Source organism: Dermacentor albipictus, chromosome 4 (genome assembly GCF_038994185.2).
Source record: "Dermacentor albipictus isolate Rhodes 1998 colony chromosome 4, USDA_Dalb.pri_finalv2, whole genome shotgun sequence".
NCBI classification, from domain to species: Eukaryota; Metazoa; Arthropoda; class Arachnida; order Ixodida; family Ixodidae; genus Dermacentor; species Dermacentor albipictus.
This window is the reverse complement of record NC_091824.1, coordinates 93,010,223-93,032,520: the sequence shown is the minus strand read 5'-3', so window position 1 is coordinate 93,032,520 and position 22,298 is coordinate 93,010,223. Positions and strand designations below refer to the sequence as shown.

The window sequence follows — 22,298 nt, the reverse complement described above, 5'->3', positions numbered from 1 at the left end:
CAACATCCTCTCGGCAAAAGTGCCCAGTTTTATAGTGCCCAGTTATTTCTTTAAATCCAAAGAAGGTGCCACAAAGAACACTAATGTTACACCAGTGTACTAGTCATGCCTACCCTCACGGTTTTGGCCACTCGACTTAAGTGCTCCTACTCTGTGAGCGGGAGTCATAAGCTACATTAATGAACACAAAGCTTAAATAAATCAACATACTTACATGTAAATCAGAATAAGTATGTGTCTGAATCAATTGGCATAATGTGCGTGAAATAGCATGAATGCATGGAGCACGACTACAGCTAGGATCCTACTCCAGCTGAGGAATGACCCATTATTCTCACTTCAATGGAAGAACACAAGCCCATCAGGCTTACACGCTATAAATTCATGCATGATTTCCATGCTAGCTCAAAACTACTAACTCAAGCAAGGCAAAAAAGAAAAAGGAAAATGTCCGAATGAGAGACCTAGTGGCCCCGTATACTCGCCTTTACCCTCACGCAGTGCACAGCATGACTCGACATTTCATTCATGTTCTTATATTCATGCACACTGCCATGCTCTTACTTAACTGCGACCATATTTGCACTTTATTGCCCATATTGTTTCAACACAATTTAATCAAAAACGTCCTTATCCTCACTGCACCTCAATTGCAAGCCATACAAACAGACCATGGCCTGAAAATGTTATGCGCCCATTTAAAAATAATGCAAGTGCAGCTTTAAGGCCTTTTCTGTTATACTATCAAAAAAAAATTTCATTATGGAGTTTCACGTGCCAAAATGACAATCTGATTAAGAAGCATGCTATGGCGGGAAACTTCCAATTAATTTTCACTACCTGGAGTTTTATATCGCACTTCTAAAGGACGGTACATGCACGTTTTTGCAACCTGCCCCTTTGGAATGCGGCCACCACTGATTGCACCCATGACCTCGTTCTTACCAGCGAAACACCATAGTCACCGAAGTACCGTGGAAGATGTCACTGTTGCACTCTTAGCAACACTGAAAAAGGCATAAAAGAGGTTTTGTGAAGCACTCACAGCACCAGGACTCCTTTCAGCAGATGCTCCAGTAGGCTGCCAAGCAATGGAGCTGAGTTTTCCATGAACAGCGTCTTTGTCTTTAGCAGACCTCACAGACCCATAACCAACATCCTAGAGCAAGAACAAGCATGATACGGTTCTGTTACTACCACAAACATCTGCCACAAGGTAGGCTCACGACTAGTAACATTGCCAACAATGCTTTATACACATGCCCTAAAGCACAAGAAGATTCCACGAAAAAAATTCTGCGGTAAACTTGCTACCAGCTCCTTTGAACATCATATGTACCTGCTTGTGATCAAAGCTTTAACTTCTCTAGGCACCTTGCACTGCTACTGCTTTATGCCGGGACTCATCAAGTTCATGTCCAAAGTAAACAAGACCCGTAAAGAAGCTCCACAGGATGGCCACAGGCTGCCACAACTGACTTTAAACATTAAGAGGAGATATGGCACATGAAAGATAACTTTTGAACCACCAGCTCAATTTTTCAATTTTAATTAAAATTAGAAAGCAAGTTTAGATTAGTAGTACAGGGCCAGCGGCAAATTTGAACATTACAGAATATTTAATTTGTCAAAGAACTTTGGCTCTTAAAAAGTTCAAGTGACTATGGTTAGTCATAAACATTATTGTTCAGGAGGAGGAATAAACTTTATTTTAGGACAGCAGACTTGAGACCTAGGCCTCTCTACCTAGATGACGGCCTCGAGCCCTTGGGCCCTGGCGGTATCTTCGGCCTGCTGGATTGCCTTAAGTTGGTCTACCGGTGCACACCTGAGCAACGCAGTCTCTCACTGCTCTCTGGTCTTGTGTATTTTATTCTGTATGGATGTCTGAGGACAAGCCCAAACCATATGTTGTATGTCCACACTTTCTTGACAGAATCTACATCTATCCGGGTAAAGGTCCGAGTAGTAGCGGTGGTAGGCCACCAATATTCAGAAATGATTTTTTGTGCCTTATATAACCAACAAATTAACCAACAACGTTCACTTATATAATATCGGGAAAGCGCAAACTATGCTACTGTGGTGCCATTTTTTATATTTCAGTAGTTCTCATAAAACAAAATTACATACAATGTCACCACTACAATTACACTTGAACCTTGCATTCAAAATTTCAATTGTTCAATAAGAAGGAACACACAAGTTAAAAACCTAATTCCGCAGTAGCATTCTGCATATAATTTCACTCCACTAAATGCCCTAGAAACAAACTACCACAATGTGTACCAAAAACAGCAGTCAAAAATGGTTTGAAAGCGCGAACCCACATGTCCCATGAAATCGGGTGACTGCCCGAAGCCTTGTGTCGTGGTAAATCATAGCGGAGCGACACCATCTGAGCCAATAATGCCTTCAGTATTGCCTTCTTTACAGTCGTTACGAAAATAATTTGTTCTTTCCGACTACATTCGCCAGCCTTTGCACATATCCTATGCACCCTTGATGCCACTTCTTAAACTTATAAAACAAAAGAAAGAAAGGAGAAAAACGACCTTTAGAATGATAGTAGCCATTTCACACTAAGCCTTTTCCTCATACTGCAAAAACACTTAGAAAACAGTGGTCACAGGTACATTTCCATTATTTGGGATGCCAGCAGTCCATCTAAAAATACAAATTCACAATTTATTACCGTATAAATGCAGCTGAAATTTTGCGGAACCTGTTGCGGAAAGTTGAGGAACCTGAAACTGCAAGAAGATTTTAAACGCATTTCTTTAACAAGAAATTGCCAATTTTCGCACTTAGTGACCAGTAAGATTACACTTAAAATTTAACACTCATTCTTAGCAGCTCAACTATCATATCTCGTTCTCACAGAATTTTGTAGTCTACTAGTCTCCATCAAAAGGGACACAAAGAAGAAAATCTGAATCAATGATCAGACGTGTATCACTCGTTGTCTACTTATTAGCAATTGACCATTTCAGCTAAAACTTTCATGTAGGTACTAGTGTATCAAAGTATTATTTGCAGGCACCTCCTATAAACGCTACTTAACTCTAAAATGATGTGTGCAGTTTCTGGCTTCTGAAACTGATTAGCGTAATTGTGGCATTAGCCCCAAAACAGCCATATGTTAATGGGGAATCTCGGCTTCCTGTACAGCTGACGGAGTGTCACAACACCTCTACCCTGCTGCCTCCTTAAATGGCAGGTAGCACAAATGGTGACGTCATTAGTGTTTCTAAAAACCACAAGGGCCCTTAATTTGTCAAGCACATTGTAGCTATCACCCCATGACTCCCACAAATGTTTAGAATTGCATTCATAATCCACCACCGTCTCTCTGATTTTAACTATGGCTCTGCAGTTTCCTAGCCACAGTGGGGTTCGCTAATTTTGCTCTCATGTTAAGACAAGATTTGCAATATTTTGCGCTCCTGGGAAATGATGGGAGCACATCTCAATCTATCCCTTTTGGCGATATCAGTTGCACTGTTGCAGCGGAGACAAAACAGTACAAGACAAAATAAAGTTGGGAGACATGCAGCACTTCCTGTCCAAGCCAGTTTCATGCTCTGTTGCCACCCAGTACAATCACAGACTAACCCCCGTATGCAGAAATGCAATTTAAGTGGAAGCACATGCTTGACTTGATTTAGATGACGCCTGGCGTTGACGTGCCCAAAGACCCTCACTGCGTTTCCTTCGGCGCGTTCCCGATAGGCGTCACTCGGATCAAGTCAAGCATGGGCTTCAACTTAAGTTGCATTTCTGCATACGGGGGTAAGCAGCAGGAGCACCATTTACTAACTTTTGGCACTATGCTCATCGTTATAAAATGCGGAAGTTAAAATTTTCGAAAAGTGCGTTTTTAAGAATGCAGACAACGTTCTCATCACTCGGTCCATATCATGGCCTACTTTATATCCATTGAAGGACAAAGGCCTTTCCCAGTGATCCCCAACTACACCTATCTTGCATCACCTAATGCCATACTATGGCTGCAAATTTCCCGATTTCATTGCAACACCTTTCCCAATTTCACCGCAACACATTTGCCTTTTGTTGGCACCCATTTTGTTAATCTAAATGATAACTAGTTGTCTGCTCAACCTTAGCCCAACTACATTTTTTCATCTTAACTATGCCCATTTGTTCTCTAATCCACACCACGGTCCTCCTGTCTCTTAATGTTGAGCTTATAATTTTTCATTTCATAGCTCGTTGCTAGCCCCTTAGCTTCTTAAGCTTCCTTGTCCTCAGTGTTTGTAGGTTAGTAACTTAGTACTTGAGTAATGATGGAATGCACCAATCGTAAACTTTTCAAGAATAGTGCCCAGCTGCCAGTCCCGACATGGGAATGACTGCCATCCACGGTCTAAGCCATTTTCATTTGTCTGAAAGTTTCTTTCTCAAGATCCATGTCCCTGCAACCATATGGCCTAGCCCATAGCATGAGACTTCCAAGAGTGGAAATGAAGCTGACCTCATCGGGCACATCGGAGGTGTCATCGCGTGTTATGTCGGCGTTGTCACTGCGCACAGAGGCCATACTGAGGTTGGATGGTGTACGCTGGTGTGACAGGCCCCTGATTCGACTGTTCTCCTGGGCAAGGTTCTCGCACCGCTGCTCCAGCCGATCACGCTCCTTCACCAGCCGCTGGTAAGCCGATCGCTCCTCGTCGAACTCGGCCAGCAGACGCTGACGCTCGCTTTCTAGCTTCTGGCGCAGCAACTCTGCAAGGTGCAGATTGAAATTATTGCGCGCTGCAGTAAAACTAATCTCACCACTGCAGTGCATATTTGTTGCAGATTACCTTACAATGAAATACCACTGTACGCACAATTTCTTTCCCCCATCACTTCTATCCGTGTCACAAAATGAAAATTTTATGCCATAGCTAATATTTCATATACATCAACTCTTACTGCTGTATTGCTAACACTGTATCATAACTCACTTTAAAAATGTTCGAAGTTTGTTTTAAGGAAAGAAAAAAAAAGAACAGTTACAAATACATGCCAATACAACCCTTATTACTAAAACTACATCATACTGGCCTAATCTTTATAAGTCTACTGAACCATTTAACAACCAAGCCCAACCTGGTACTCATCCTAGCTCTTCGTAGCAATATTTCCAAAGGCGAGCCGCACTCATCCATGCCACTGCTTATTCTGCTTTGCTTGCCGGAGACTAGAACTCAGTTCTCACTGTGCATTTGATTCTCTATGCTTGAACATATTCTATGTTTTCGATTCATATTGCTACGGAATAGTATTACCGATGACGAAGAGGCGAGCGGTACGAAGACGACGACAACGATTGGAGGCTAGCGCGGGCTGTTGCCTCTTGGCCAAGTGCGGCGCATTACGTTGTAAATATACTTGTATATAGCTTTTCATTTGCGTCTTCTTACGTAACATATCTGGTGGAGGTGGACGTTCCCTGTACCTCGTCACGGAGCTTCGCAGTGGACGGTACGTCGAGCCTAGCATCATGGCTCCCGGCGATGACAATTCGACTCAGCCGCCTCTGACCCCTCCTGCCACTTCGACGACCTACATCTCTCTCCCTGCTCCTCGTGATCCTGGCGTATTCTCGGGCAAAGATGGGGACGACGTCGACGACTGGATCAGCCTGTACGAACACGTCAGCCGCAATAACCGGTGGGACCCTACTATCATGCTCGCCAACGTCGTCTTTTACCTCGGTGACACACCTCGAGTTTGGTTTCGGACGCACGAAGAGGAGCTCACCAGTTGGGATTCGTTCAAGCAAAAGCTCCGAGACTTGTTCGGCAACCCCTACGGTCAACAACTTGCCGCGCAGAAGGCGCTTTCCGGCCGTGTGCAGACGTCAACAGAGCCCTATGTCACGTACATTCAGGACGTCCTGGCTCTGTGCCGCAAAGTTGATGCACACATGCCTGAGTCAGACAAGGTATCCCACATCCTCAAAGGCATCGCCGATGACGCCTTCAACTTGCTCGTGTTCAACAACGTCGCGACGGTGGATGCTGTTATCAAAGAGTGCCGCCGCCTGGAACTCGCTAAAAGCAGACGTATCGATCAGCAGTTTGCCCGATTGCCCAACACCCCAGCGACTTCTTCCTGTGCCGACGCTCCTCGTCCCAACAACACCGGCGATATTACCAAGATCGTTCGGCGTGAGATTGAGGCCGCCTATCCGGCTGCCTTCGACTCCAGCCCCACCAACGCACCGGCAGTCACGGTTTCCCTGATCCAGGCAGTTGTCCGCCAGGAGTTCGAAAACATGGGCCTTCACACCATCTGCTCGGCCCATCACCCTGATACCCATCCGGCTTCTTCGATTCCGCCCTGTCCCGCATCGTCTTACCCACCACGTTTCCGCAACCCAGCTGAATGGCGCACTGCTGATGACAAGCCCATTTGTTTTCACTGCCGTCGCATCGGGCACATTTCTCGGCACTGTCGAAGTCGCTGGACTTCCCCGACCCGGTCTGCTTATACTGCCTATTCTCGCCCCTCGGGTGGCCCTTCTCGTCCTTATGCCGCACGCTCCGATAATGCCGCCACTGACTCTCCTGCGCCGAACCGCCCCTATTCTCGTTCACCTTCGTCCCAAGGACGACAATCTCGCTCTCCCCAGCCCTGTCGCTCCTTTTCGCCGACTCCCTTCGGACGCCGCTCCCAGCCGGAAAACTAGACAATGCAGCGCCTCGAGGTGACGCTGCATTGCTCCCTACGCCGCCAAATCCTCCACTGACGTTGCCCACTCATCTGAACCTTCTTGACGTGCAAGTCGACGGTGTTCCTGTATCTGCTCTTATAGACACTGGGGCGCATTTGTCGGTAATGAGCGCGGACTTTCGTACCCGCCTGAAAAAAATAATCACGCCCGCCACGACGCTTGTTGTCCGTGTCGCCGATGGCGGAACAGCCCCCGTAATTGGTATGTGTGCCGCCCGCGTCTCCTTCGCCGATCGCTCAACAGTCGTGCTATTCACGGTCATCGCCCACTGTCCCCATGACATCATCCTCGGCTTAGACTTCCTCTCCGCACATTCTGCTCTAATTGATTGTTCCGCCAGTACTCTCCGCCTTGACCTGCCTGTTCTGGATCCCGCTGAACCACACCCCAGTCGCCTCCGTTCCGTCGACTTTGTTCGCTTGCCACCTACGGCACTGACTTACGTTGACCTAGTGTCATCCCCACCAGTGCCCGACGGTCACTATATCGCGGCTCCTATACAAGACGTCCTCCTTACACACGGGATCACGGTACCTCATACCGTTTTATCTATTACGGCTAATTGCGTCTGCCTACCAGTGGTCAATTTTGGCTTGACGACACAAGTGCTGCCACGCGGGATGTCTCTGGCCCAGCTTTGCTCATTCGAAGATCACTCAATAGCATCTATTGAGGTAGACAGCCATTCAGCCGATCCTCCTCTACCATCTCAGTCGACAACTTGCACCATCGCTGACTTACAGAAAATGATTGCGCCCGACATGCCGTCCGAGCACGCTCGTGAGCTCTACCGCGTTCTGTTTTCCTACAACTATATTTTTGACTTTCACGATCGTCCTTTGGCCCAAACTACAACTGTTAAACATCGCATTAATACCGGCGATGCCCCTCCTATTCATCGCCGCCCGTATCGAGTGTCCCCGGTTGAGCGTCAAGTTATTCACGCTGAAGTTCGCAAAATGCTTGCCAATAACATCATAGAACCGTCATGTAGTCCATGGGCGTCACCAGTTGTACTGGTAAAAAAGAAGGATGGCTCATGGCGCTTTTGCGTGGATTATCGGCACCTTAACAGGGTTACCAAAAAGGACGTGTATCCCCTACCTCGGATCGATGACGCCCTTGACTGCCTCCATGGTGCTCGCTACTTCTCTTCTATTGACCTCCGCTCCGGCTACTGGCAGATTGCTGTGGACGATCTCGACCGCGAGAAGACTGCTTTTGTAACTCCAGACGGTCTTTACCAATTCAAAGTGATGCCGTTTGGTCTATGTAACGCTCCTGCCACTTTTGAACGCATGATGGACTCCCTTCTTCACGGTTTCAAATGGTCCATATGCCTGTGCTACTTGGACGACGTCATAGTATTCTCCCCAACGTTCACTACGCACCTCGAGCGCCTCTCGGCAGTCCTGGACGTTTTTCGTCGCGCCGGTCTGCAACTGAACGCATCGAAGTGCCAATTCGGCCGTCGCCAGATTACCGTCCTCGGGCATCTCGTTGACGCGAACGGAGTGCAACCGGACCCAGGCAAGATCCATGCTGTTACGCACTTTCCTGTTCCGAAGTGTGTCAAGGATGTGCGCAGCTTCATCGGCCTTTGTTCCTACTTCCGCCGTTTCGTGAAAAATTTCGCGGCCATAGCACGACCACTAACCGAGCTTTTGAAAAAAGACGCCCCTTTCCAGTGGGGCGATAACGAGGCCTCTGCATTCTCGCATCTAATCGACGTTCTCACAACGCCTCCCGTTCTGGCCCATTTCGATCCTTCTGCGCCTACCGAAGTTCGTACTGATGCCAGCGGTCACGGAATTGGCGCAGTACTGGCACAACGCCAGCGCGGCAACGACCGTGTTATCGCTTACGCCAGCAGGCTCCTCTCACCCGCGGAGCGCAACTATTCCATCACTGAGCGTGAGTGTCTGGCCCTAGTTTGGGCGGTTGCGAAGTTCCGCCCATACTTATATGGCCGACCCTTTTCCGTTATCACAGACCATCACGCGCTTTGTTGGTTATGCTCATTGAAAGACCCTTCAGGACGACTTGGTCGCTGGGCCTTACGCCTCCAAGAATATTCGTTCTCTGTCACCTACAAATCTGGCCGACTACACAAGGACGCTGACTGCCTGTCTCGCTACCCGGTAGACGGGCCTGATGACGCCGACAGTAAAACCGCCGACGGCATTTTCTCTGTGACTGCCTTCGCTAACATCGCCGATGAGCAGTACCGAGACCTATCGCTGCGAGTACTCATCGAGCGTCTGCGCTCTACACCTACCGACGCATCCGTTCGCCGATATGTCCTCCAGGGCGGCATTCTGTACCGAAGGAACTTCCTCCCTGACGGATCTGATCTTCTTCTTGTCGTGCCAAAACATCTACGACAGACTGTGCTCTTTGAGATGCATGACGCACCTACTGCAGGACATCTTGGCGTAACCCGCACATACGACCGCGTCCGCCGCCGCTTCTATTGGCCTGGTCTCGCTCGCTCCGTCCGACAGTATGTTGCTACCTGCGATACCTGCCAGCGTCGGAAAACACCTCAGGTGCTACCTGCCGGTCATCTCCAGCCGATCACTGTCCCTGTGGAACCATTCTTTCGTGTTGGCTTAGACCTCCTCGGTCCCTTTCCCACGTCATCCTCTGGGAACAAATGGGCAGCCGTCGCAACTGATTACGCCACCCGGTACGCTATCACGCGGGCTCTCCCTACCAGTTGCGCCACTGACGTCGCGGACTTTCTCTTGCGTGACATTATCTTACTTCATGGCGCCCCGCGACAGCTGCTCACTGACCGTGGTCGTAACTTCCTCTCGAAAGTTATCGCCGACATTGTCCGTTCCTGCTCCACTCAACACAAGCTGACTACCTCATACCATCCTCAAACCAATGGCCTGACAGAGCGGTTAAACCGTACTCTTACCGATATGCTGTCAAAGTACGTTTCCAAGGACCACCGCGACTGGGACATTTCCCTTCCTTACGTCACATTCGCTTATAATTCTTCCCGGCACGACACCGCCGGATTTTCTCCCTTTTATCTGCTCTACGGTCGCGAACCGACCTTGCCCCTTGACACGGCACTTCCTCCTGCTTCGATCTCAACAAGCGCGTATGCGCGCGACGCCATCGCTCTTGCCGACCATGCACGCCAGCTTGCCCGTGCTCGACTGACGGACTCGCAAACCACTCAGCAGCGTCAGTACAACGCCCGCCACCGTGACGTACAGTTTTCGCCTGGTGCGCTCGTGCTCCTGTGGTCGCCCTCTCGTCACGTCGGACTTTCAAAGAAGCTCCTTTCGCGATACACAGGGCCCTACCGCGTGCTGCGCCAGGTGACGCCTGTGACGTACGAAATTGCCCCTGTGAGCTCAACCTCGTCATCTACTGTGGCACCTAGTGATGTCGTGCACGTCAGTAGGCTCAAGGCCTACTACACTGTTTCCAAGTCCGGCCTTTAGTCGCTCCGGGACGGCGCTTTTGCCGCCGAGGGTAGTGCTACGGAATAGTATTACCGATGACGAAGAGGCGAGCGGTACGAAGATGACGACAACGATTGGAGGCTAGCGCGGGCTGTTGCCTCTTGGCCAAGTGCGGCGTATTACGTTGTAAATATACTTGTATATAGCTTTTCATTTGCGTCTTCTTACGTAACAATATCACTATAATCTGATCAGATAATAAGTATGTTCAATCCTTAAACATGTGGTGAAGCAGGTGTATTTCATTATATATTAAGTCAAATTAGGAGGTAAACCGCACCTGCAATACCTTTTCCGAACCTGGATATAATGGGCAAGAATTTTCTGAATTAAAAAGGAAGGTGGATATCTTGTACACTTTTTAAGGAAAGAATTTGAGAGTTAAAGAGTTAAAGAAGAAAAAAAGAAGTTACAAATACTATGTAAGGTTCATCTTTAGGCTAGACTGACATTAAACCTCTATCACATTAGTGCAAAGGTAGTCAATGGACAAGGTCAAATCTTTCATAGCGTACCAGATTCTGATGGCAGCGTAGCTACAAAATGTGGCTACCTGAACCAGGTGAATAAAACAAAAGGTAGGAACAGTTTACCCTGGGCACTTTCTTGGTTTAACTGGATTGCCTTGACCATTTCCTCCAAGTCATGCTGAAGCCTGCTTTTTTCCTTGTCTGAAGCTTCGATTTTCTGAAAGGGAAAGCATTGTTCAGAGAGAACGTATGGAAAATCAGTCCTGTAGAATACTGCAAGGTGGAGGAAGTGTCATAAAAGGGAAAATTGTCATCCAACCTAATGTATCACGAAGCTACAAAGGAAACCCATACAAATTTCTCAGAAGGAAAACATGTTTGAGAGCATGTCTGGAACTCTTAGCCGAGGCTTTAGTCTTGTCACCCCACACACAACAATAGGTCAGCACAGAATAAAACCACCTCATTAGTTCTGATTACATGTGACCAAAAAAAAGATGACTGAGTTAACTGAATGTTGAAATATCAAACGTATCGAAGGTAGGAGAACAATAAACAAATGCTTGTTACACCAACAAGCTTTTATTTACTGAAGAAATCAGCAAATCATGTTTCTATTTTGTGCCAAACCAGTGCAGAAGGTGTAATTCTTGACATCACGTGACTGATTACCACTTACAGCGAATGAAGGCCTCACGACTTCCTTCATAGTGCGGCCACGGTGCAAGACCTGCATTTTAGTCTGAGACATGCTTTTCAATACCACATGCACATTCTGATTATTTTTTCGCCAGTGAGCTGCATGTGGTGTTTCCCCACCACCAGCAACCTGCCCCTGCATTGCAGTGTTTCTCAGAACGCTTACCAAAGCTGTGGTATATTAGCGACGAACTCTAGCACAAGGACGTTTCTACAACAGGCAAACCCCCCTTGACTATGTGGCGTAACAGGGAACTCCCTCCACCTGTGACTTTACAAGATATAGTAAGAATGTGCTAGTGTGACACCAGTTTTTTGTCTGTCATGTTATAAGTGAGGACACTCAAGAGTCTTTGTACCAGGAAGGATTGTAACATAGCATGCACTACCTATGTTCTTAAAAAGAAAATAAATATAGGCAGTTGCACGACTACACAACAGAGGGAGCCACCCAAGCGTTTCCACCCCTTATCCCTCGCACATTTGGTGCAACCCATGAAAAAAGGATATAAAAGAAGGAAACGGACAATGCACGAGCATTCGTTCCGCAGTGTGAAAGCTGTCCTCTGTCTTGGCTTGTTCCCTGACCATTCACTAGCGTACATGAGCAATAACTCCATCTTGGCCCTGACCTCTCTCTCATTCCTGCCCGCTTGTGCTGCCGTGGTTGGCACCTGCAACAGTTACCCACTGTCCTCATCAATGCAGAGGTTTTAAGGTGGCCCCTGGACTCTGTAGTAGCCCCGCTCTCAGTCTCACTTTTGGGTGTCCATCATTTGTTTGGGTTCTCAATGCTCCAAACCTATTCGCGACAGCTGGCATGGTGTGATCCAGAGAAGGGTCAGGTATGCACACATGAATTTGAGTAATACCCCTATACAGTAAAACCTCATTTGGTTTGACATACTGTCACAAATGGCCCGAAAGTGCATTATCTGAACGCAAACTTAAAGAGACGCTAAAGAGCGATATTAAGACTATATTCGTTAACTGAGTTTTTAGAATACCAAAAAGATCACTCTTACCATAAACAGAGGCTAGCCAAAATATATGCAAGAATGAAAGACGGGTGGTGACACACCTTTCAGGTTCCTGAACTAGCCTCCCACGAAATCAAGAATTTTTAACATTGTGTCCACCTCCTTAGTTTGTTGTTCATCAAGAAAGAAGAAATACATTGCATTCTAATGAACCAACAACTTCACTTACGAGGATTTACGAACTTTTTCTGCATTAAAAACAATCAAAACACACACAAAAACAACAACAACCTTGAAGTCTGTTAAAGTTGAAAACTGGACATGTTGGTATCGCATACTAGAAGTTGGATTGCACAACATTTTGACAAGACCCACAGAAGAGAAACACACACAGCGGAGCACTACTTGCAACTATACCTCTCCTCAGCTGCAGACAAGGGAGTGGTATATTCTCTTCCACTTTCGTGTGGCAGAAAGTACATCGGACAAGTGGGCAACGTCTGAACGAAAGATGATAGGAGCATGACTATAATGTTTCAATAGCAGTCGCCGGACACCTCGGGATTCATTGTAGAGACTGCGGATGTCAACCAATCACGATTGTGAGCAAAGATGGCAGCCAAATGACACGAGAGATTATCGAAGCTGCTGAGACTGTGCATATGGGAAGTATATGCGTAAGCATGCCGTCTGTTTCCCTTAGTGCAAAAGAAACAGATTTCCTCACGCCTTAATCTGAAATTTTGTATCCTCGTTGTTCCTTTTTGTTGCAATGTCGAGCACAGCCAAGTGATCATGTAAAAAAAGCTGCTTAGTATTGGTGGGTGGTCCTTTCTGTAAAATTGTTTTTGTATTTTTGTTGCACTTCCCCTTTGAGTGTCTCGTATTTATTCTGCTTACAAGGGAATAAATCAATAGTTGGAAGTAGCGCTCTATTGCGTGTTTCTCTGCTGTGCGTCCCATCAAAACGTTGCGCAATCCAACATTTGAAGTTTACAACATCACAATGACGTACCAGCACTTAATTACTTATGAAGCTCTAAAATTGGAAATTTGACCTTCCTTTTTCCATTAGCAGTTCACATTTTTTCATGGATGGGATGATAATGATTAATCTGGTTTTATGGTGCAAAGTGACTTTAATAAAACAAGTGGCACAATTATGAAATAAATTATACTCTTGGTGTTGAATGCTGTATGTGGACATAAAAAGCTAGAAGAGACAAAGGTGCAACGGGCCTAGTTACATATAATGGTGCCTACGCAAGGTCAAGTAGATGTAACAGTAACTGTGTATTTGCGATCTGCAGATTTTGATGATTGTGAGTGATGAGATGTTACCACACAACTGTCTGCAAAGTCAGCTGATGGATTGAAAATATGGTTTTGAAAGAATACTTCACCAGTATAAACCAACTTCGAGTTGCTCTTGAGTGTCCCTTTAACAATGGTGAAAATAGGACCTCAGCCCCAGACGTACCTGGCTGAGCGCTGTGTTTGTGGATAGCAGCTCTTCCTTCTCACACGACACCTGCCGTAGCTTCACCTGGACGGAGGCCAATGTCTCCTCCAGGGCAGCCAATTTGTCGTTGGAAACTCGTAACAGGTTCTCCAGATTCTTGGCCTGCTCTAACTTCTCCTGCAGGCCACGCATGTCCTCACCCTGAGACCGGAACGTCTTGTTCTCCTTGACCTGTGTGGGTAGAGGGAGTAAAGACCGTCAAACTTCGAAAAGTCCATAATTGCCTAAACGCACAACTGCTCTATGCGGCAATGAAGGGCTTGCCACATGGGCATGAAGCTCCTTCACGCATGCCACAAAGTTCGAAGTCTGTACTATTTTCACACTTTGGTTTCAGTTTTGCCACCAACAGTGGTACAAGGGTTTTTAGAGAAATTAACATAATAGTTTCACTTCTTTTGTATAGACCGGAAAACCTATCTTACGATCGCAGTATGCAGCAGGGAACAGCAGCACATTTGCCTATTAAAAGCATGCAGTATGATTCCAACGGCACAGCATGATTCACAGCATTTCACAGCATGATTCATGCTGTGAAGCAGGTGAAGATGCTTATCGCATTAAAGTTGGCAGCAAAAACTGTGAATGTGGCGTGCGACAACCTGGGAGGAGATTTGCTGGTACCGGAATAAGAAACTGAGTGCACGCTGGCGTTTTCACGTGAGACGGGCTGCCAAGTATTGCAGTGAAGCTGCCACGGCGGGAGGCTTTTACGCGCACGTCGCACATTTTCTTGTTTATATGGAATCTAGCGGCTGGAAAATGCATCATACGATCACCGTTTGGCAATGTATTGAATGTTGGTGCCGAAAGATACTGTTTTCCGAGAACGCATGAACCGCTAAAAAATAAGCATAACTCAAGCGGGTTACTTCTTGCGTTCTCAACTGCAAATGTTGGCATTGGCAAATCTTATATAACAGGATTGTGTCAGTGAGGTTCTGCTGTAATTCATCTTGTTTTTTTGTGTGAAGTATGTTTCTGCATGTACCTGCCTGCTACGACCCCCTATGGGGTCGACAGTATCCTCAAATACCAAAAGGAAGACTGACCAGCTCTTCAATCTTCTGCTGCAGTGAGATGATCTTCTTCTCAAGTCCCTTGTTGAGCTTCTTGACGTGCTCCACTGATTTGGCCTCAATCTTAAGCTTGCGCAGCTGCTTCTTGGCAAACCAGCGGCGCACGGCCGACTGGGCCACGATAACACAGGCCACGTCGCGCTGGTACTTGCGCCTGGTGATCCAGCGACGCACATTTTTCTGCAAGAACAGAGGCCATGTGGTCAAGAATACAAAGAATCCTGCAACAATGTTCCCACTGGCATGATTCAGTCCCGCCTGCATGCAAGAACTGAGCAAAAAAAAGAAAAAAAATATGTGAATGTGCAGCTACTTATTCAAAAGACTCAATTTGCTTTAGCTTCTCAGAGCTACACCTTGACAATGAGGGATAAATTAGCTTCAACTACCTGGGATTCCGTATGTTGCTCCATTCTGTCCCCACTGAAATACAGCCAATAAGTACTAGCAAGTAATGAAATAAAATACGCAACCTTTATAAGAGTTGATGGCCACCTCAAGGTAGGTAACCCACAAAAAAAAAATAAACTACTTTATCTGCCTAGGAGTCCAGATAAGCCACACAAAACATGGCCTTTCAAACTTCATAGCAGAGTCGTATCCTTACTTTTAAAATGCAATTGCAAAAATGAAGACGAAAGAAAAGCCGACTTTTCAAGAATGTGCCGGGCTTTTAAGGTAAATGACAAGGGGTTTTAAGCATGCTCTACATGAGATCTCAATATCATATGCCGAGCCTTAGCCCAACCATGCAAGTTATCAAAAGGCAAAATGACAAGGAAACAGCTATTTATGAAGGTATCATAGCATGATTTGATGTGAAATAATGGCATTAGCAATGTTGGAGATAAATCCCCACGAAAAACAATCGCTGATACAGTCCGTAAACTGAGCAAGCATGTCTCAGTTAATCAGTGATGCCCTTGCACACATCATAATTCAGTACTGGTGAGCTACATCATTTTAAGTCCGCACACTAAATCAGCAACCTGATACGCTAATCTACTGTAAGTGACCTTATGCAAGATGCTTTTTGATAAGGTCTGCCTGAACATGGCAAACAGTGGGGCTCTGGCTTATTTTTAGTCACATGGATTAACTCTTCCTCAGCATTAGACCCGTTCTTGCAGGGCTGCACATGAACTTTGGACAAAAATTAAAAAGCTTTTGGGAAACGGGGTGCACGAATCATGCCTGATAGATATTGGTGCTACAAACACACACACACACGCACGCACACACACGCACGCACACTGAGCAACACTTGAAAAGTGCAGCTCTCCATAAGCGTTGCAAAGCTGCGTGTTTCATCTACAAAGCATCAATAGGCATCATTATCAATGGTTGCACCACCTGAATTTTGTGACGTGGCTCACTGCCTTTTTACGACCAGCTACAGAGTATGCACTGCACAAGTGCATCGACTTGCCTGGATGATGACAGCAGCAGCATTGCGCTGGAGCTGGACGTACCGGTTCCGGGCGTACATGCCCCGGATGCGGCACTGAAGCTGCAGCACCAGGAGCCTGAGGCACTGGTAACGCCGCCTGGCAAGAAAGCCTCGCACATGCCTCTGGATGAGGATGGCCGCCTTGGTGCAACGCAGGAAATGTGCATGCCTGTTTGCCACAAAGGAATAGATCAACACAGGGAAATTTACAGTTTGAGCAAAAACACTCTCAGACTAGCTTAGAAAGTGCGAGAAAATGATATACCTGGTGTCAGCACAGATTTACTTCAGTTACAGGACATGCTACCCATGTTCCCTTTCTCGTATGCCCGTGATTTAGTCTAACTTGGCTTGTCTGTGGTGAGTCCGCTAAGGTTGCTGTCATAGGATTGGCCCTACAGTGTTGCTGTTGGGACAAATTTCACTGGTTGTTTCGGAGGAGATACTTCAATAAATAGCAAGCATTCAGATCCAGTTATTTTCCAAATTAAGACGAAAAAACTTAGTTCTCTCTGCATGCTGCCACACACAAGCAGTAGAAGTGACATGGTACACACTATGAAATCCAAGTTAATCCTTGCCCAAACAGTGGAGCAAGGGAGAAATCCAATGCAGATACACATGATCTGAAACTAGCAAAGAAAAACGTTTTTTAGGAGACCATAGAGAAAAAGGACCTGCTCTATACTGACGCATACATTTCACCTTTGGTTGCATAGAAATAACAGCACTTTTAGCGCTGCGATAGAGACAATTTACAACACCAACACAAACAAGCCCCTCCACCCCCGCAACCACATCATTTGCCTGTACTCTTTTATTGCCTCTTATTTTATTCACGTTTTCTCTCGCAATATGAGAAAATTTGCAAGTTGCTGTTGTGCGGCAAGAAATTGTTGCTGCACAACAGCAAGATCTCTTGTTGGCAAAAAAATGGGCTTAGAGATATTTCTGCCGCTGTGGCCAGCTCCCTGCCATCACGGCCAGCCAACTCAAGTGCGTCACTGCCACCAGGGTCCTTCAATACTTTTCATCTGGTCATAAAAATTCTACGTAATGCTATGGGAGAGCTCCATATAGCACCTGCAGCAGATGCACCACGGTGCTGGCGCAAGTACAGGGTAGACTGTAGCAGACTGCAAACATACGCCACAGGTATTCTGTGGTTATGCTCGCTATTGCGCAAGGGTCCACTGACTGTATTGGTGCATGAATGTTGTCGACACAACATGCAAATCACTGCCTTGTTTTTCTGTACGGTGCTCAGAAACTTAAACACGAACAATTTCAAAACAACTGCAATGCCTTCGTTGTTGTTGTGTTCGCAACAGCGGCTTAATTCCAAACTCAAATTGTTTACTTGGACTACTCCATCGTTAGAAACTGACTACGGAGCAAGTTCACATTGCACTTTTATGTAATTGCACATAAAAAAACTGTTTCAAATTAAACCAAACTAATTACCAAATCATTTATTATTAATGATTGAATCACTAATGTATTACTAAATATTACTAGATTAATTAACAACAAATTACTAAACTAGCAAAACATTAACTAGTCAAACAAAAAGGTAATCACTGAACTAATTATCAATCTAATAACTATCTAACCTGACTTTCTAATCTAAAATCTACAGTAACTAAATTCAATAACACATGACGTAACAAACTACAGTAACAAAACCAATTCAACCAACACACCAATTACATAATAATAACTAAGCAATACACCAACTACACTAATAAATAAGGAACTAACAAAGTTGACCGACTGATAAACTAAGTTTTCTAACTGAAATAACAATTATTCACTAATAACTTGCCTATATATAGTAACTAAGCAAATTTGCTTAACTTACTATCTAATCAACTAATAACTAACTGGCACAGTGAAATAGCTAACCAAATATAACTGACTTATCCAACTAGCTAAACAAAGTGCAAATAAAGTCAGCCAAACGAAACAGTTTGTGCAAGGCAGCCTACTGGGGGGAGGGGGCGACATCAATCATAGAACAGTGCCGTGTACAATTTTAACACAAACACATCAAACTTTAAATTATTTTGCCAAAAGTGCCTGTTGCATGTTCATTCTACAAGCATGCTGATACAAATGTGGGAGAGCCGCCTTTCCTCATGAAATATTTGCATGATTGCATAGCCTGGTCTGGCACAGCAGATTGTTCACCTAGTTACGCAAGCACCTCTGGTACGACTTCTGTCCCTACATGAAACTTTCGAGGAAGTTTCACGACCAGATGAAAAGCATTGAAGGACCCTGCCGTCGCCGTTAATGACACAAACATGGCCTACAATTCATTTCTGCGCAAAACAATGATCAATAGAATAAAATGATGCCTTAATTTGATCTTTTGCGACAAGCGACGACCACTGTCAATCCTCTATCACAAATGAGAACTGCGATACAAGTTCAACTTGGGGCCTGCATTCAGCTACCACTGCATGAGGTGCTTTGTAGACTGTGTCCTTGGTCCAAATCCCATCTCTATTTGCAGAATAGCCAACCAGACACTTAATCTGATTAACCTCTCTGCCTTTCACCGCTCTTTTTCCCCTTGTTTTTGCACAAATTGATGCAATGTGAAATGAAGTGTTATGTATTTTGCGATCAACAGTTGTTTTGGAAGCGCTGAACACTGCCTAGTGGAACCCCTTTGCACCTTCTCGTCACCAAGCTAACAGCAGTCAGTGGCGATTTGCCACTTGTTTGGTAGTCCTGAAAACTCTGGAGCATCACACCACATGCCACAGTGGGAGACTCGCCGCTAGTGCATTTGGTAAAAAAAGAAGTGTGTTTTCGCACTTTCTGCAAGCGGCTGAAAAACGTTGCATGCAGTACACTGCTGCAAGCATGCATCCTCAAAGCAAAGTACATTGTATATGCATTATCTAGGCAAAACTTGCATAAAATTTCATCCAGTGCAAGTGACAATCTGTTACAGCCGGGTTCGTTAAAAGCAGAATTCATTGCAGGAATAATACAGGCAGACCAAACTAAGTGAGAAGAATGGTATGCTATTCAAAAGTATGTAGTTGCAGATTCGTTACATGGCTGTGCACTTAATTCGCTTAGCAAAGGAATTACAAATAATGTCCACCAATGCACGCAGTACAAACAATCTAAGATCACAGGTTTAAGCAGCCAAGCTAACATTAGGAAAAAGAAGAGCTGCTTCAAGAAGGTTTTAAAATAATGCAGCCTGGCCTTAGAAACCACACCAATGTTCCAATGCAATCAGTCACAATAGGTGTTGTAAGACAGTGCAGTGCTACTCACTTGCGAGCCAGCATTCCTCGGCCATATCTTTGTAGCCCTCGGGCTGCGCAGAGGAGCATCCGGTAGCGCCTGAACTGTAGGTAGCCTCTGATGTGCTTCTGGATCATCAGAGCACAAGCCTTGTGCTTTTCAGCTCGGAGCTTCTCCAGGTAAGCCACCTGGCCTGCCCGAAAGAAAATCTTGGTCTTGCCAAACTGAAACTTGTCTTCTTCCTGTGACAAAACAAAGTCGAAAAACAAAACTCACCAGGCTGAACGAACCAGCTTGCAAAACTGTGGTTAGGCAAACAGGAAGGCCTCTACAAACTTTCTACAACTTACAGCATGGCCATTAGAGACATTTCTAGTGCTTAGAGGGGAAAAAATGCCTTGAAGGGGTCTTGAACCACCCCTCCGTCTTGGTGAAAAGACAGAGTTCGTGGACAGCATATGCTGCTGTGAACACTTCAGCCAATTTGCAGTCAACGCGGCACGTGGAGCTCACAAGTGTAGTACAAAGTCACCTTTTTCTAGAACGCATTTTTTTCAACAAAAGCCTGCTCCTCACTCTCTTTTGGATGCTTTACATTGTAATATAGTGGATTCCCATAAGTGGCTGCTATTAATCAACAGCTGACGTCAATCAAAGGTGTTTGGATCAGTGCACTTCTTCCTACTGCAATGGCGTATATTTATTGGCAAAGTTTAATAAACAGACTGAAGTAAGCAAAAATCTGGTTTAGAATTTCAATAATAACTACATACTTCCAGAAGAAGCCGACTATTATCAGCTCACACTCGGCCACGGCCGCCCACGTAGCAATGAAACTTTGGCCACCCTGCTTATCAGTGTCGTAGCCGTCGCTACTCGCAAATTTCGACCAGTTTTGAATGGTCAACTAGCCTCAAATCCCGTGAAACTTAAAGCCATACCACACGCATGCTTGCCAGTGCACACTTCACCCCTGGCCGCTTCTGGTTATTTGCCTTGGCAGATTTATTCATAGCGCTTCAAAATGCACAAGTTGGACATGGCTACTATCCGTTGGTCCAGCTGGTGAAGGAGAAAGCCAGCCCCGGACTGCACCATGTAGCACAGTCAGACGAGCTTGTGAGTGCGAGCAAGCACTGAAGCCCTCTCATGCACGAACTCAACGCTGCACATACACACTAGAGTTGTATGTAGCTGGGGTCTGCTACAGTGTGTAAATATCGCGGCCACCGCGGCGTGCCGCGACAAGTCCACTGGCTAAGCGCACTGCGGGTCGCTGAAAACAAGCACATTTGGCTTATGTTTGCTGCCTCGTAGGCACCAAAATCTGAAGTGGTGGTGTTTACATAAGCATCCAAAATCAAATTTGAACTGCACGCCACGGCGACTTTCAGTAGGCAGGGCATTGTGGGCACGCCTCACTTTGCCATAGCCTTAGCGGGCCATAGCCATAGCAGGGCATTAATGCGCAGTCTTTCACACGCGAGGCACGGGGGGGGGGGGGGGGGGGGGGGGCAGGCAAGGGAAAGAGGGGGGTTCTACTCTGTCAGCTGCTGTTAATGGCGCGGCCGCGCGGGTGCTGTAACTTGAAAGCGATCTGCCACGTGGACAAAGTGCATGCCTGCGTGGGCGCCGTATCTTGAAAGCGATCTGCGATGTGAACTAACGAACATTGTTTAACTGCGCAAACAAACGAACCACAAAGACAGAGAGGGACAAGGACAAGGAGTCTTTGTGGTTCGTTTGTTCGCACAGTTAAACAATGTTCGCTAATATCTACCAACTCGCCCAACAACAAGTTCTACTAAACGATGTGAACTAAGCGCGCACCTGTGCAGGCCTCATCTTCAAAGCGATCTGCGATGAGGACAAAGTGCACCCAGTACCGGTAGCTTCATATGTGCTGTGCTTTCCACATTTCGTTTGCGTTGAAGCGAGAGGTAGCACGAAGGTCAATTAACTCGCTGCTGCTGCTGCACTTATCTTGCTGAATTTGCTATCGCAATCGATGCTGCGCCTTTCAAGCAAAACTGCAACTTTCTTTTTCTTTTTTTTGACCTTTGCCACTTACTCTTTCCAATAAAGTTGTTAGACATCACGACGGAAGCTTCAGAAGGCATCTCAGATATTACGGAGTTTGGATAAACGTACCCCGTAAGGGTCCGTTGTAACGAGAGTCGACTATATTTATGAATAAATAAAATAAATATTAATTTAAATATACTGAAAGTCTTTAAAAGAGCTGTATGGTCAGGATTGCTTAGTCCCCAACTGCAGAGATGCCGGCACATCAGTGTAAAATAAAAGTTGGCAGAAAAACCCTCAACTTGACAGCGCTTGCGGCTGACCCATCAAAAATCGCACCAATCATTATGGCTCCGCCACAGCCTTTAAGTGAACCAGCTTTTAGAAAACGACGAACAGATGACAAGTCAGGAAAGATGCTGGAAGGAGAAAAAAGACCCAGCATTTTTTCTGCCCTTATGTCTTTCTGTCTTTTAATAAGATATTTCTTTTTGCTCTTAAGAGCTAGAAATGCCTCAGATATCAAGTGCCAACTAGTTCAGCTTTTGTCCTTAAAAGTACAGCATAAATGTG

General features: G+C 45.8%; 1 protein-coding gene across 3 annotated transcripts in view; it reads right to left on the bottom strand.

The window, feature by feature from the left end:
* didum (dilute class unconventional myosin) overlaps positions 1-22,298 on the bottom strand; it is a 70,157-nt gene that overhangs the window by 20,087 nt on the left and 27,772 nt on the right. For all 3 annotated transcript variants that reach the window (XM_070537264.1, XM_070537265.1, XM_070537266.1), the window contains 7 exons: positions 19,731-19,942; positions 16,410-16,599; positions 14,954-15,160; positions 13,860-14,072; positions 10,824-10,917; positions 4,496-4,746; positions 1,046-1,159 (listed from right to left, as the gene is read on the bottom strand). In XM_070537264.1, coding sequence (XP_070393365.1) covers positions 1,046-1,159; positions 4,496-4,746; positions 10,824-10,917; positions 13,860-14,072; positions 14,954-15,160; positions 16,410-16,599; positions 19,731-19,942 — 1,281 coding nt within the window. The remainder of the gene's footprint in view (positions 1-1,045; positions 1,160-4,495; positions 4,747-10,823; positions 10,918-13,859; positions 14,073-14,953; positions 15,161-16,409; positions 16,600-19,730; positions 19,943-22,298) is intronic.